The following is a 16,105-nucleotide window of genomic DNA, read 5'->3' on the forward strand; positions in this document are numbered from 1 at the left end:
CCGCCCAGACGGACTGGATACTGGAGCCGATCTGTACATTACCCACATCACCTGCGAAGAGGTGTCGGCCGATGCTGGGTTAATATCCGCAATTCAAGCCGCCGTGACATAGCTAGAACTAGAAAACGTGTTCATAAGTGCATACCCAATGACATGCTGTTCTGATCAGGACGATATTTAGACACCTTCCCCTGTGCGGAGCGAGCGGTCTGTCAGGTGCTGATACATTTTTCACTGACATTTCTGATCTCACTTTCTTATTCTTACCAACTGCCAACTGTCTGTGATTGAGCGGGTGGGTTTCATCACGGCATTAGGAGCCAATTGTCCAGAGATGTGGATGCAGTGATTTCTGGGCAAACGTAATTCAGGCACTGTTTGTATCACCTGCGAGAAGATACAAACAGACACCAAACAAACCCACAAACATCATGATATCGACATAACTAATGAAATAATAAAAATAATTAAAACGGCATCTAAAATTCATGAACAATCACAAAGTAACAGAAGCATCTATTCCCACAAAGGAAATGATCCACATTGGAAGATATTGGAGCAAGCATCAATAACACTGAACAAACTCTCTTAAAACTATTGGTATATTTTTTAGGTGGAAAAGACTGCCACAGACCGTACCACTCTGTGCTCAGCAAATACACTCCTCAATGCGCCATGGTTCGATAACGTCATCGTACTTTGCACAGCATTGATTGAGAGCCAAATGATGGTCGTTATATCAGAAGACGCGCTCACAAGCACCAGGTATGGATGTCTCGACAATTACGTTTTTGACCCTGATCGCCGCATGGTTTGTGAAATGGCAGGATTTGAATGGCGTTTGTACGACGTTATGAATTCTAAGGTGACTGAAATACCGTCCCCGATATATATTTCCCCATTTTTCAGGGTGTGGAACCCAGAAACCAGGTGGACTTAGGTCTTAACAAGGGCAAGAGTGCGAACAACACCGAAAAGTCGTCAAATGGCTGCTTCAGTTCAAAGCGCCATATAAATGCCGAGCACCTCCTTCAAGGGGAATGTTACACATCTGAATATATTGAAGCAAGTATCAGATGTCATGAAATAAGCTCATCTCTAACTATCGGTCTCCTTCCAGTGGAAACGTTGCTCTAGACATCCCAAATTCTCTGTTAAGTAAATATGCTCCTCAACATGTCATTGTTTGATTCAGTCATCGTTTCCTGCACAACCTGATGGTGATTGGTTTAATGGAGCGCGTCGGCTACTTACGTCATTTTGCGCTCTCCTAACATTTTGCTTACCCGGCAGGTTTGGGGTGCTTGAGATGAGCATATCCGTGGATTCCAACAGCGGTCAAGAACAGTACCACATCACGCAGGTCGGTCCTTGGATATTCACCTAAAAGTAAAGTTAGTGTGTCTTCACGTCCAAAGAAATGCTGCCTCCCGTCAACTAGCCGCACACATTGAACCCGTGCATGCTTGACAGTGAGGGTCTCGCCGCACCTCTCGCATGTAGGGACGTCTGCTGCGTTGGTCAGTCAGAAGGAATGCGTGCTATAACTATGGACAATACGTAGGCGAGTCAGTATGGCTTCTTCTTTCCTTCTTTCCTCTTACGAAACGAAGATTAACAGCCAATTGCTGACCGTTACATCTGGACATTGTCCTCACGAACACCAGATATGAACGACTTGACATCTATCCTTTTCTTGGCCTTGATCACCGATCCCCACTGGAATGGCGGGGTTTGGATGACGCCATTATGACGTCACCTGTTTGGTGTTACCTGGGTAAACTTAACCCCAGGTGACTTCGATATCAGGGTGAGCTTAAAATATTTTCCACGAAATAGACCGCACATTTTCGCGGGCGTGTAGCTCCGAAATTAGAGGGATTTATGAATTAAAAAGAGCAGGCCTGTGAACTGCGCCGAATGACCTTCAAAATCGCTATTTCATTTCAATACCCCATACAAGTGTGAATACTCCATTTAAAGAACTTCCAGCTCACTGTGAAACGCAATGCCCTGGAAATTCTGAGCATCGTTTGATCGAGCGCCTAGCCAAAATATTCATCATTGGGGCCAGCTATCAAGTTTCCACTGAACTCCTGCGAATTTGAACCAAAAAGTGTCTGCGAAATCGCCCAGTACCTAGTACCTTTTGACTCAGGAAGTCTTGCTTCTCTTGGTAGCATCCTTCTCTACGGTCCGTAATATTTCGTCAACAATAACAAAACGACTACGTACCTCAGGCAATCTTACAGGCGAGGGCAAGTGAGGGGGTTTGACAAATTCATTACCCATTTCTCTTCTATAGCTGGCTCGAGCATCATAATGTATTTCAAATATTAATCAGACGATTCAAACTATAATTGTAGGTAAATTTATGGAATCCAGAGATATTAACCTATAAAAAATGTGTTTCATTAGCAATGACTCTAAAAACGCGGGCGCAGCCGCAGGGGCGTGATGTTCTAAAGCTGGTTTGGGCCAGTTCGGGAAGCCACTACCAAAGACCATGCCGCTGTAAGTTATAACACCGCGGGGCACTGCAAAATTAAGCTAAAACAGCAAATGCACACATATACACACGTCGGGATGCTTCTGCAATATTCACCAAATATATACATGCCTTAGCAAGCACCAGGGTGGCCGGCTGGATACCCTTCGCTCGAGTGGGGGTACAATTTGACCCCCTGAGATCTCAGGAACTAAGAAAGCTAGATACACCAAATTTGCAGAGTATATTGATCTGTACGTGAACTCACATAGGTCATAGTTTCAGGTTCCTAAGTCATGACCTTGGAGTCAAATAAGGTCAAACAAGGTCAAATTCCAGGTGGTCTCCAAGTGCCCCCAAAACCTAGATAACCGTTTCTAAGTAAAAGGTCACATGCTCATTTAAGGTCAGTGACATTTTGACCTTTTGAAGGCCACGGTGGCCAAAATCATTCAAGATTGCTCCGAGTTTTGCATTTGAACAAACGACAATTATAAAGTTGGGCGGTATGTTCCCAAAAACAAAATGTTGAACTGGGTCATTTTAGATCAGTGACCTATTCTGACCTCTGAGAAGCCCATAGAAGATACATAATGCGCTTGCTGCCATCAATAAGTTCGAGATGAGCATCAGAAACCATCCCATAAAGCAGACCCCGGAGCAATAAAACAGGTCGTACCTTACCTTGGTCTGACCTCCATATTTGACCTTAGGTCAATATAATCTGCTCATTCAACTGTTGTGTTGCCTAAGAAAGCATCTCAGACATGATATGGCTTCGTCTAACACTCCGTTGTTGCGCCACATTGAGCGATTCCATCCAACTTGACTTCGCTGAAACCATGACTTGATTTTAACCTGCTATAGGTCAGCGACCTTAACAGACACATCTAAACTTTTGAGTGCACACGATTTGCTATTCAACTGTCTACAGCTATGCAAAATTTGGCGTGGCTGCGCTGCGCCGCTCGGAATCCATTTTGGAAAAACCTTTGAAGGGGCTTCAGTTTGACCCCCCACACGAGTGCGAGTTCACAAGTTACGAGGGTTCAAATTGTTGGACTTTTGCCTTTGTCTAATCTCACTCAGCGCAAAGAGCTGCTGGGAATTTCTGAATTATCCTGCGGTTGCAAAACAGATATCTTAACAGGTCCCAAAAATTTCGTGTTGTTCTGTCACGCCCTTTTTGCTAAGCCTCGCAACCATTCAAGGGAACGATCTCCGGTAACCCCTGCCGAAGGGGTGAAAAGGCATCTTTCCATCCCCAGCCAAATTGTGGGCAGTGTTCACTATCGCCTGGAACCAAATATATTAGAAACCGTTGTAACATAATGCTAGAAGCGATCAACCACAAAAACAGAGATAACTGAAGTGCAATGCCACATAACCACCACACGTTTTCTTTTCGGGAATTTCGCTTGCTCTTAACTATCACTTGCTGGCAATCATAAAATGAAGATTGTGTAGACTAATCTAAGGGAATTACCAAATAGAGGTATAATCAACAAAACTTGCCTTAAAGACGAATAGCTCCCTATTCAGTTGTGGGCTTGGGGGAGATTTTGCCTCCTAACCAGGACTGTAGTTTCCTTTGCTATGGTTCATTTTTAGCTTTTATTTTTCATTACTCATAATCGTTCTGGTTCAGCCCCCGAACTAATTTTTAGAATCTACGCTCCTGATCTCAGCTCTGAAAATAAACTGCGTTATGTCCGGGGATAAATTTTTCTAGCGTATTCGGAGGCAGGCTCAGCCATATTTTTTCCGTGTGTCCCATCCCCACTCTCTCATCCGTATATATTTTGAAAAACTGTATCCCTGTGACCCTACATTTACCGATAACATGGTTCTACAAGAACCAGAAAACTATCGATTTTGGTTTTGTGACGTCATTACGCGATCAGCTGGAAGCGTTGGCGACCTTCATTTTTTCGCATAAACACAGGCTTAACCGGTGCAAGCTCCGCACTTCCTAGCATGAGTTCAGTCAGTTACTGCGAAATCAATGCAGTATGGTATCCGCAGATACAAACGGCATTTTTTAACGTTTCTAGTACTTTCATTTAGAACTATATTTATGATAAAATGCCAATAAAAATCTTCTTATCTCACGGCTGACAACCGGTCAGTACCTACGCAATTTCCGAGGTGCACCGGACAGTGTGAGCCTACACCAGCGACGCTCGGCCTTTTACCTCAAATCCGCTGTGCCTCTCAGCAGCAGGAAGCCCCGGATGAATCCGTAACATGTGTCGCTCCAACGTCCCCCGTTGACTTCTGAAGCTACAGTTCGGGTATTCACAAAATCATGACTAAGGTCGGCAGCGCCTTTTAACGCGATTGCCAAGAATGAACTCCATGGCAGATCCTTCAAAAGGCCGCACAATGCCGCAAACAACTGCGATTAGCTACGTTCATCAAGTCAGTCAACTTCTCACAACACAAACACAACCAACGGCAGCGTACAGCCTCGCACTTAATCTAATTCATGGTCACTTGGCGAGCATTCGAGCCCGTCTCTCTTGAATATTCCGACGCCTTCAAACACCACGTGGCAGACTGATCACGTTCGTCGCAAGATGCTGTGGCGAGCTATGAGTCTCACAGCTACAATAAGCCTAAATTTGGTATTTTATACTGTTAAGTGCGTTAAGTCAATCTTGGCAGAAAAAAACATGTGAAAAACATTAATCAGAGGGGCATTGGAAGAGAGAGAGAGAGAGAGAGAGAGAGAGAGAGAGAGAGAGAGAGAGAGAGAGAGAGAGAGAGAGAGAGAGAGAGAGAGAGAGAGAGAGAGAGAGAGAGAGAGAGAGAGAGGGAGAGAGACGGTTTATTGAGAAAAGCATGGCTTCGAGTATCAACTCGTATAGCACATGTGCACAATATACATATAGAGTAGGATACTATTTAGTTGATATGTGCTTATAAGAGTGGTTATATGGGGAACACTTGATTTGCGTTGTCGCGTAGCACTGCAAAATGCTTGGAGTGTGCTTGCGCTCCTGGTATTTCTGACGGAGATCGCCACTCGGTGCTTTGGAAGCAGATCTCTATGCATGGGAGACACTTGCATTCGTTTTCCTAGCCTTAGGCATAGCTTTTCTCTTCTGTCAGCGAGGGTTTCCATACCCAAGCGTTGCAAAATGTCCGAGTACTTTTCCGAATGGCCGAAGATGATTTTCAAGGCCTTCTTCTGCACTTTCTCAAGGTGTTGCGCCTGCTTGGCAGTGAGTTCCGCGTGGAAAACCGGTGCTCAATATTCTAGCAATGGCCGGATATAAGTAGCATACACACGAACAAGCTGTTCCTGCGGTAGACGGTACTTCTCCATTATGTATAGGATATATAGAGCTTTCGATGCTTTGGTTACAATATCATCCACATGTGCTTGCCATGTCATTTGCTATTGCTACACCTAAAAGCTTAGTTTTGATGGCAGTTGGTAGGCTTTTTCCTTGAATCATGATGTCCGGCGGTGCTAATGGTTTTTTGGCTGTGAAAAAAATGCATGACTTGATCTTTGTAAGTGGTCAATATCATCTTGTTTGCCGCTGCCCAATCACTTATCTTGTCAGTGTGCTCTTGCAACTGGCAGTGCCGATTTATTTTGTCAATTCGACACGCCTGGTATATGGTAAGGTCGTTTACATTCTTCAGTCGTTTGTCAATATCAACAGCGGCACCCTTAACTATAGCAAGGGAAGCAACCGGGCTAAGAACGGTGCCTTGCGGAGTGCTGCATGTCATGGTTCTCCAACGACTCATGATTCCATCTGGCATCTTGACCAGCTGCTGTCGGTCCTGCAAGAATGAGCAAAGCCACTTTGCATACTCGGAGCGAAGTCCCATTGCAAGCATGTTCTGGATAACTGTTGTGTGATCGATGAGGTCAAATCCCTTTTTAAAATCGTACATAACCATAGCAATTAATTTGTCTGCTTCGTCTAACTCCGTAAGCAAATCATGCAACAACCCAATTAAATAGTGTGACGTTGAGGCACCTTTCATATTTCCGTGTTGGCGCTTATCTATGTTTGGTTTTATATCCGCCGGAATTTGCGGAATAATAATTTTTCCAAAACCTTGCTAAAAGTCGATGTGAGGCTTAGCGGTCTCAGATCTCCTGGCGACATGGGCGATGTTTTCTTTGGTACAGGGGTGATTGTTGCTCTCTTCCACACAAATGGCACGCACCATTCGTGCAATAACCGGCTGAAAATATGAGAAAGTGGTACGGCCACTTCCACAGAAAATTCCTTTGCTAACCGCACCGGAAATTGTCCAGTGGACACCCATATTTTCTTTCAACTACGATAGCTGAAAAGCAACTTGCCACTGCTGTATCTCAGCGGGAATGCTATTGGCAGGCAGATTGCAGGAAAGCTCTTCTGTACGCAGCGGTCCATACGTTGTGCATATTTCTGCAAAAAAACTGACTTACTAATTCCGCTGATGGCTTATCGTCATTGGCTTCCGCAAAATGAGCGCTCGGTGATTTTGGTTTTCGGTTGGTTAAGCTGGCTACTTGTCGCTACCAACACCCTGTTCGGTCAGAAGAAATTATTTGGATTCGTTTACCGCACCATGCCGTTTTTGCAGCTGTAATCGCTAGAGCTACTTTGGCTCTAAGTTTTTGTAGTCTGTCCATTTGATGACGACTGTGCGTCCTACTGCGTTTGTTTATCAGTTCTTTGAGGCGCTTTGTTATCCACTGCGGCTCATTTGTCTTGCATTTGTATTTAATTTCAGAGGAGTGCTCCTCATAAGCATTTTAAAGTAGCATTTCTAGTCGAGCCGCAGCTTGGTCTATATCATTTATTGCTATTATATCTTGCCAGTCCTGGCAGCAAATCCATCTGCCAAAGCTTCTGATGGATGAGTTCTTCAAAGGCCGTGCAAAGCAATATCCTTGAGATTGTTCTACTTGTTTTGCAGCCAACCATACAATGTTGTGTGGTCTGTCATGCCAATGGGTGATGGGTTCAGTGGTGCGCTTGGAGAATCAAAATCAGTCAGTATCTTGTCCAGTACGGCTCAACCTCTTGTGGGCTCCGTAACTATTTGCAAGAGACCCAGCTGACGCGCTAACAATTCTGCATCAAGGTTCTGTTAAAGTCTCCTCCCAAGACGGTTTGTGCTCTTGGCCTTGAGGATGGAAGACGATCAAGTGTTTCCAGAAGGTGGTCAGATAGCATTTTCCGGCGACAGAATGATGCATCAGGAGGGAGGTAAACTCCAGCTACTATGATGATGTCGGGTTGCAAAGGTCGAATAATGCTCCAGCAAATTTCCAGCTCGTCCGGGACTTCAATTTTGGGCTCTGTGTGTGGTAAGTTATTTTTCATGTATATGGCGACTCCTCCATCCTCACTTTTGCTGACCACTAATAAGTTTCTATCTCGTCGTGGTACTTCATATTCGGCTTGGAAAATCTGGTTATCATGGACGGTCTTGCCTAAATGGGTTTCCGTGATTTTTGCTACACCTAGCTTATACTTGTGCAACATCATGCCAAGCTCAACTTGCTTAGTGGTTGTACAAAGTCATTTACGTTGGCTGTAAGAAAACTTAGATTTCCGGAAGGCTTCGAGTCAAGCGATTTGTTCTCATGAAATTGATCAGAAGTACAGATCAACTTATCATCGAGTCTAAAAAAACAAGCACTTTGCTGATGATATGCTGCGATACGTTTCTGGCGCCTTCAAACGTGTATAAGATACCTGTCTTGTTCAGGCCTCCAAAAATTCAGTACATCAGTCTTGGGCACATATCTATGGATCCTACTCCATGGGTGGCACACAGCTGGCTGGGTTCACTGTTGACGGTTTTTGCTGTTTCATAAACCATAATGCCAGCGTCCCGTCTCTCTTCAAGCGAGCAAATGAAGATTGATATTTTGATATCAAATATCAAACTCGTTTGATACTTTTCAAGGACTTTGCATGGTTGACAGTGCTGTTTATGCTCTCCAAAACATAATATGCACTATGATCCAGCACATCGTCAGCCCCAATATGGAACACAACGTCTACTTCCTTCGCTTTATTTCTTGTGACCGCACTCTTTAAACTCTCAAGTTCATCACTCGTTGTAATAAACGATACGTTTTGGTCGAAAATATACTCTTCCATGGCCGCTGCTTTGATACGGCTTACGTTTCTTCCACCCATCCGAATTGCTCCAAATTTTCGCATCTTCGGTTTACTTTTTTTCTCTCCACTCCGGTCCACGCATATCCGCCATCTGCGTTTCCTGCGGCGTCTGCCACCTTCTCTCCTGCACTAACCCTCTTTGCGTTTAGTCGACGCCCTTTGTTTTTTTTTTCTTCTCCATAGGTATCTCGAGTGAGTTGGCTGCTTGATTCCGCTTCCTCAGCAACTGGGCCACCGCTCCTCTCCCTCTCGCATGTTCTTGTGCCTCCCTCGTTTTTTCCACTTTCGTTTTCCTTTTATCCGAGTTCCACGGCGGAGATCACTTCTAGTTTTCTTGCGACACACAGTCCAATGCCGCACTTTGGTGTACTTGCATTGCCTAAATTCATCCTTGCATGTCTTGCCTGCATTTCAGCATCTAGCTCACTCACAGCAGCTACCATGGCGGCTCCGCATAAAACTTTATGAATGGTTTTTCCCAGTTTATGAATGGTTTTTGTTTGATCTTCAAAATTTCTGTGTTGCCGTTTCAGAATGTCAAGATCGTCGCCAATTTGTTTTACAGCAAACTGAAGGTCCTTCACCCCTGCGTCTCGGCCATCAACCATCTTTTTCTTCTTTTCTGCCTGTATGTCATTAAACACGATGGACATTCCGGCTAAATGCATTGTCAGGCAGTTAATCATTTCTTCTTTGCTGTTTACCTGGTTTTGCAGCAGTTTGATTTGGCTGCGCAAATCCACCGTTTCCATTTTGGTCATTCTTTGGAGGCTTGCTATTAACTAAATTGGCCTATCATAAAAAACGATGTGACAGCGCTGCGACGGCATGTTTTCAAGGTAAATTTTGATCAGTTTTCTCTGGCTAAAAAAGTAGTAGCCTTTCCGTCCAATTTCACAAAACTCACCGTTTTAATCTTCAAAACCAGTCCAAATATTAAACAGCAATGCCCTATCCAGCGGCCACTAAGCTAAAATTCATCTCTGCACAATATTAAACGCACATATCATTAACCGAGCTAAAAAAAGACACTACTAAAACTGCCTTAAATACGGAGCCACCCAAATCTCAACCGTCGGTTGAACTCTCGTCAGCTGAACTCCTTGCTCGTCAGAAGAGCAATGTGTCTGATCTGTGGCGTCAGCGCTGATATAGCATAGTTCATAATATGTATTTGCAACCTGCTTAAGACTATCCTGATTAAAGCCAGCATTTTCGGCAATACCTTGTTGCTCAACTTGCCCATACATTTAAGCGTCATAGCTTCGACATGTGCTCTACACAAGCTCTTATTGCAATCGCTGGCGAGTGCAGACCAATATTGGGCTTTGAGTTTCATCTTACAGAGATGGTCTGTCGTAATATGGTCTGACCTGCTATGATTTGTTTCCATTTTGACAAGTTTGTCTCCAACTGGCTCAAAAGGTGTCCTTTTTAGTCACCGACCATATCCGGAAAATCGGAAACTTTTTCACTCCTGCTTGCCGAGCCCGGTTTAGGCCATCTTTATTCCAACTCAGATAAGACAGTTGTATTAGCCTTACTCCTCGGAAAAACCAGGAGAGTGGAGATATAGCTGGGGTGACATTTCGGCGACATGCCTTTCTCGAGACATTAGCAGAACCACTTCTGCTATTGTTTCGAGAAAATCATGTTGCCAAAATATCAACCTCAATATATATCCATTCTCCTGTTTTTTTCCGATGAATAACGTTAGCATTACTGCCTTATCTGTGTCACTAATGTTCCTAGCTAATGCACTGAACAACTAACGTAAATTATTTTAACTCAACTACACCTGCTCTGAGTCTGGAGAGCGGCTCATATTTCAGCATTGATAAAACGCTGTGTTTCTTTAAGATGTCTATAAGATCTCCGAGCACTTTTGCAAGATGCATTGCTGGTTGATATTGCAGTCTGACGTTACCCACTTCGTACATCTCAGAGCGTTTCACTTGAATTAGGGGAGTTGGAGAATGATTGCATAGAACTATATAATAGCAGTTTTCATGATGGATTATGGTGCGGAGCTTTTTAAAACATTTTAAAAAGCTGTCAGCGTATGGCTGCGAAAAAACAAAAACTTAATGAGGAATTTGCCATCAGAAATACTTAGCAGAGCTTTCAAATTAAGTGTGCAAACACGCACATGTTGATGAAATTGCGATGTGCGGTAGTAAAATCATGTTTGTGCAGCTGTTAATATGCTAAATTTTATACAACAGTAACCTTTCGAAACATTTCAAAATATTACACGACATATCCGAGACACACGCGGAGAAACAAAATTCTGTATCCTGGCTGCGTCCCTGTTCACAGACACGCAGAACTTACAGAGTTTACACGCTCAGGCATGATTTACGTTCAATGGCCCTTAAAAACAATAATTCTCAAAGCCCGCCTTACCTCACCCTTGCGCCAAACAGCATCAATATAAGCCATATTAGCGCGGCCAGCAGTCATCCCTTTGACCGATTGACATGGCTGACTGCCGGGCCCGGTATTTCCTGGAATTTCGGTGGACGAAAAGAGTGGACTGGAGAAGCGGATGTCTAAAAGTTCTGATTTGTATGATAAGCGTAGGTTTATCTCGCTAAACGTGGTTTAACGATTCAACGCCCACGAGAATGGTGTTAAAACAATTTTTCCCCGTCGAAGTGCTAAGCAGAAGCTAAATTTTTTTACAAATACATTACAAGCACGTTTTTAAAGTATTTAAGCTAATTCGTACAACATGCATAACGGTCGACATGAATCTATCTGATCAATGGATCTGAAAATGCTATGAGCGGATTTAATCCTCAGTGCCACCAAATTGTTGACTTCCTTAACTTGCGCTTGTCTTCTCAATGTTGGAAATATGACAACAATACGAATGGTGATGGCGAGTTGATAGCCACTGTTGAGTTGCTATAAATCAACATGATAAAACGTGAGCTAGTCCCTGAAAGTATGCACTATTTGCGACGACCATTGACCAGAAATGCCGCCTATAGATGCAGATTTAAGCTGTACATGCCCAGCACGTTGACCTTTCTATATGACCACGTGCCATTGACCAACTTTGCACTTTTGGCGCACCGTTCTGCAAGAATGACAGACCTGCTGCCTCTGCCCCCTCCCCCTCCCCCAGCTCTCCACGCCCACGTACCTAGCGTTGACATGTGTTTAAAGGTGTCTCTTGAGCGCGTATAAAAGCGGGCACCAGCCGTCAGCAACTCGTAGCACGGTCTGGGGCCGAGCAATACCGACAGCGACAGAGCAGCCATGATCCGCACCGTTCTGGTGGTCACTCTGGCGGCGGTGGCGGCCACTTACGGCCACCACCACCCCGGCCACGGCCACGGCCACGGCCACGGCCACGGTCAAACCATCGCGCTGCCCAGCCCGTATGACTCCGTCCTGGGAGGTCTGCTGAGACCCAGCGACTATAACTCGGCCATCCAGCTGGCGCAGAGGCGTTACAGCAATCTGCCCGGCCTGCCGGCCGCCTACATCATCCGCTACATCCTCAGTCAACAGCGTCTGCCCATCTACAGGCGGACCAGTTATAGTGGGGTGAGCATACCACCGTCAGCTTATGGTGACGTAGCATCGGCTGCCTGGGCCACTGTGTAAATCACCAGGAATATCCTGTTGTTTGGTGTGCTCGCATCGCGCACCTTTATTTTACTCATCGTGTAGCTTTAAATTTGTGATGGTCATAATTGTCCACAATTATTTCCCAGCCAATAGACGTCAGGTGGAGAGTTCTGTAACTTCCGTTCAGTATTTTACCTTACTGCGATGCTTGACCAGTACGCTATACTTTTCTCAGCTCTCATCTGTTTAACACGGTCGGATTGTCTCGAGGAACTTGCTGAGCGATATATTCATGCTTTACTGTTGGCTTCGCTAATACCTTGTGCTATATGAAACGTGTTCAGTGCTTTCCGGCATGGCCTAAATGGCTCTGCGATAATGCATGCATATGTGTAGATCCCGGCCCGGCCCCGTCGCTTGGCGTTCCTGGTCGCTGTGTTTGAAGTTCTGCCGGCTCCGTTCTACCGAGGTTCTTACCTCAGCGGACTGAGATCGTACCTGGTCAAATACAAGTTCCCATACTGGTCTAGCGTGACCGTGAGTACAGCCTGGGGTTTTATGCACACCAATTATTTCTTTGTAACGCTAATATTGCCAGAGCTTGCATGATGGCCACATAATTGCAGATCTCATCATTAGATTATTCACATCCTGCACGCCCCGATGCGCCATGAGATATTACATCGCTTTTGGTAATCCGACTATGTAACCTTTTACGTCCATGAAAATGTTCAAGACAGCTTTGAGAGCAACGGAGTTTTGTTTGGAATACAAAAGGTGATCGTTGAGCAACATTTCACAAAACACGAATTGTTTTGCTTCAGAAGGGCAGGCCATACTTGCTGCTCCTCTGTATCTCAGCCGATGGTCATTGTGTCTTTATTCTGTCGCAGGCGCCTCTGGCTCTCTTTGACATCCGCCTGGCCGCCCAACAGCTCCGGCCCGTGTCCTCGGACAGCTTTAACAACTTCTTCACCAGACGTGTGCTGGGTTACAATGGCCAAGGCTGTGAGTCTTTGCATTGGTATCCATGAACACCAATATGAATGTGATTCATGGGTAGATGTCTGTGTTGTTCTGTGGTGGTCCGTGTGAAGGTCTGTGATGCAAGGATCACCTGACCTGCCGCCTGGTCTGTCCTGTTTGGTATATCGGTGGCGGCTTGCACAAAATCTGGCTGCGAACGTTTTGCTGGCGCTCATGAAATGTTGATAAGATTTTGAAATGCGTAGGAAAACCTAGATGTCAAAACGTAATTTGTACTGGTCACAGTAAGAACGAAAGTGGCATTTATCCCGACACGTTCGGCACCAAATGACCACAAAGCAACGCCACATAAAGGCAAAGATGCTGCCTGAACGCCGCTGGGACCACAAAATGAAATTGGTCGGGCTAAGACCAACGCCGCCTTTGTTTCAGTCGGAGCCATCCCAGCCGCCGGGTCTCTGAACTCGCTCTACAACTCGCTGCCGCTGTCCTCCCTCCCCACCGTCTTCCGACCCATCAGCTCCTCCATCACTGCTGTAAGTCTGGCGGGATGACCTCTTAATTGGTATTGAAGCTGCGGAACCACTCAAGTCATGCCCTCTTGAGTATTTAAGCGGTTCATCCCGTTAGGTGATACTTTTACAAAGAGAAGATCAATACTATGGAGATGCGTTTCTTCTTATGTTCGATAACTCGCATTCGTTGAGCTGCATCTAATTAGGAAAAACGTCGGAAGTACTCTTATATTCTCATCTTTGATATGCAGCCAGGCTGCTGTTGGAATCCGCACCACTCCGTCATTTTGCTAGCCTCGCCTGTCAGCTTTCATCAGCATCGCAGTGCCGCTGTTTCATCAGGCCCAGCACCTGTGTTGTTGCCGTCACGATGGTTGCGCCGTTTGCGTTGCGCCAGCCTCAGCGCCCGGGCTCTCACTGGCGCCATCACCAACGTAACGCTCTTACCCTCGGTGCGAAAGCTGTTGTCAGCACCAGCACCATGTGGTTTTTCCGCCAGCCCACAAACTCGGGCGCTGGCATCCTGTCCGTGCTCTCCGGTATCGGCGTCCCGAGGTTCAACCAGCCTCAAGCCTCGGTTGGAGGTCTGAACGGCTACCTGCGCGACATCCATGTCCCGCAGCGTAGATTCGTCAGTCAAATCCGCGGGATCAGCCCGGCCACCATCAGAAGGTTGATCCATCCCTTCGTGGTAAGTGTGTAGACTCAACGCCGCTTTCTACGGGCGACGAAGGGCTGCGTCACGCAGCAGCGGGGTGAATGCAAGTGAATTGTGCTGCCAAATAATTGCGTGGCCATGTCAGCCGGAACCTGATGGGGCTAGCGGCGTTTTATGTGGAGTGACCTATCACCACATCGACATCGATTGATAACTTGCACTTGATGGTCCTCGGGTAATGCGAATGACGTGCACCGCTAACCTGGTGATCACGCTTTTGCAGAAGCGGTTTGCTGGAGGAATCCGCTCGGACCTGCTGGTCCTGGCCGTCATCGGGTACTCCTCCCTGCCGCAAGAAATCAGAAGAACCGTCGGTTTCCAGGCGGTCTTCCTCGCCTTCTTCAAACTCCATGGCAGGGTAAGTGCTCTTAATATTACTCAGTCTGCATTACTGACAGATTCGAATGTGACTTGGTAATTAGAGCACTTGCTCGAGATAAATGAACCCACGGGTAGCCAAACGAAATAGGTAACACTTCTGTTTAGGTACAGTTTTTAGGAAAATTACGGGTACGGTAGTAATATGTAATAATTAATAGGCTTCCGAAATGTTTTGGAGGTGTTCGGAGAAATGCTATGCGACATAACTGTTCACTCCTTGCATTCGTTATTTGTGCAGGAAACATTACATTTGCATTTGTAAATTCAAAATAGTATGTTTGGATGTAGTCCTTCCTGACACGTTTCCAAAGCTTAAAGCTAACAAGCGGGTCAGTAACGTTTCGGCACAACTGATTGGAATAGGTAGCGGGTGGGCACATGAGTAGCTCCATGTGTCCGGGAAATGAAAATCTTCCTGGTGAAGGCATCCGTCCCCAAACTGGTTCAGCCCCATATCCCCAGTGTCAGCTTTACGTCGGCGGTTCCAGAGTAAGCAACGTTCAGAGCGTGCACGCCAATCATCAAATGTTGCCGAAATGCGTATTATAGCGCGTGCCACGCTAGGCCTGTCAGCACAATGCGCCGTATCCAGTGGAATAGGACTCCAGTCACCTGTCAGTCTCACCAAGTGGATTTTCTTTCAGAATGCCCCGGCAAGGCTCAACTCCGGGTATGTCTCCAGATACCTGTCCAACTTCCGTCGTTACTGCTACCGTTACCGCAACCCGAAGTTTGCCGGCAAGCACTGATAAAAAAACAACGCCAAGTCCTGAACGTTCGGCATGTCATTAATGTTGTCAGCCGAATAATGCATCTTTAATTTTGGATTTCGTGCAGATTACCATTAAGCCAGGTTTACAATGCAAAACTTACGTCCTGTCGTCAACTCTGCATGGTGGTATGAAAATATACGTTTAGTCGCTATCCTCTGTGTTGTAGGCAGTCAGGGGTGAAAACACGCTTTTTATGTCGCCGAACAAAATCCAGGCAGACAACATTGTGACCAGCAGCGTAGCGCGATGTCATAAGATATAAGATGACAGTGAAGTCCAACTTAGCAACACAACCGTGCTCAGCCTTTTAAGGGCAAATCAGCCAAAGTCTCCATGACCGCAATTTATGATATCATGAACATTTCAACGAAACGCCCAAATACGGATGCAAAGAATGGAGGCGAAACAGCTATGCTACGCGGCTATGCGGAACAGCGTAGCCAGGGGAATGCATATAGTTTCGGCTGCCTCATGCATTATCCTAGCGAGACGTCTACCACGCCTGGGGG

General features: G+C 45.7%; 1 protein-coding gene across 1 annotated transcript; it reads left to right on the forward strand.

The window, feature by feature from the left end:
* The first annotated feature begins 11,852 nt into the window (after positions 1-11,852).
* Positions 11,853-15,747, forward strand: LOC119095956 (uncharacterized). Its single transcript, XM_037218817.1, has 7 exons — positions 11,853-12,198; positions 12,619-12,759; positions 13,116-13,230; positions 13,642-13,745; positions 14,224-14,415; positions 14,666-14,800; positions 15,468-15,747. The coding sequence occupies exons 1-7, from the start codon at positions 11,908-11,910 to the stop codon at positions 15,570-15,572; spliced, it is 1,083 nt and encodes a 360-aa protein (XP_037074712.1). The 5' UTR covers positions 11,853-11,907; the 3' UTR covers positions 15,573-15,747.
* The last annotated feature ends 358 nt before the right edge of the window (positions 15,748-16,105 follow it).

This window comes from Pollicipes pollicipes, unplaced genomic scaffold (genome assembly GCF_011947565.3).
Source record: "Pollicipes pollicipes isolate AB1234 unplaced genomic scaffold, Ppol_2.1 Scaffold_4219;HRSCAF=4965_pilon_pilon_pilon, whole genome shotgun sequence".
Classification (NCBI taxonomy): domain Eukaryota; kingdom Metazoa; phylum Arthropoda; class Thecostraca; order Pollicipedomorpha; family Pollicipedidae; genus Pollicipes; species Pollicipes pollicipes.

What these genes read in the sequence shown, in the direction of transcription:
- LOC119095956 (XM_037218817.1), top strand. Translation starts at nt 11,908, where the DNA reads ATGATCCGCACCGTTCTGGTGGTCACTCTGGCGGCGGTGGCGGCCACT. An exon ending in CATACTGGTCTAGCGTGACC is followed by an intron (nt 12,760 to 13,115) that starts GTGAGTACAGCC and finishes ATTCTGTCGCAG; the next exon opens with GCGCCTCTGGCTCTCTTTGA. An exon ending in TCTTCAAACTCCATGGCAGG is followed by an intron (nt 14,801 to 15,467) that starts GTAAGTGCTCTT and finishes ATTTTCTTTCAG; the next exon opens with AATGCCCCGGCAAGGCTCAA.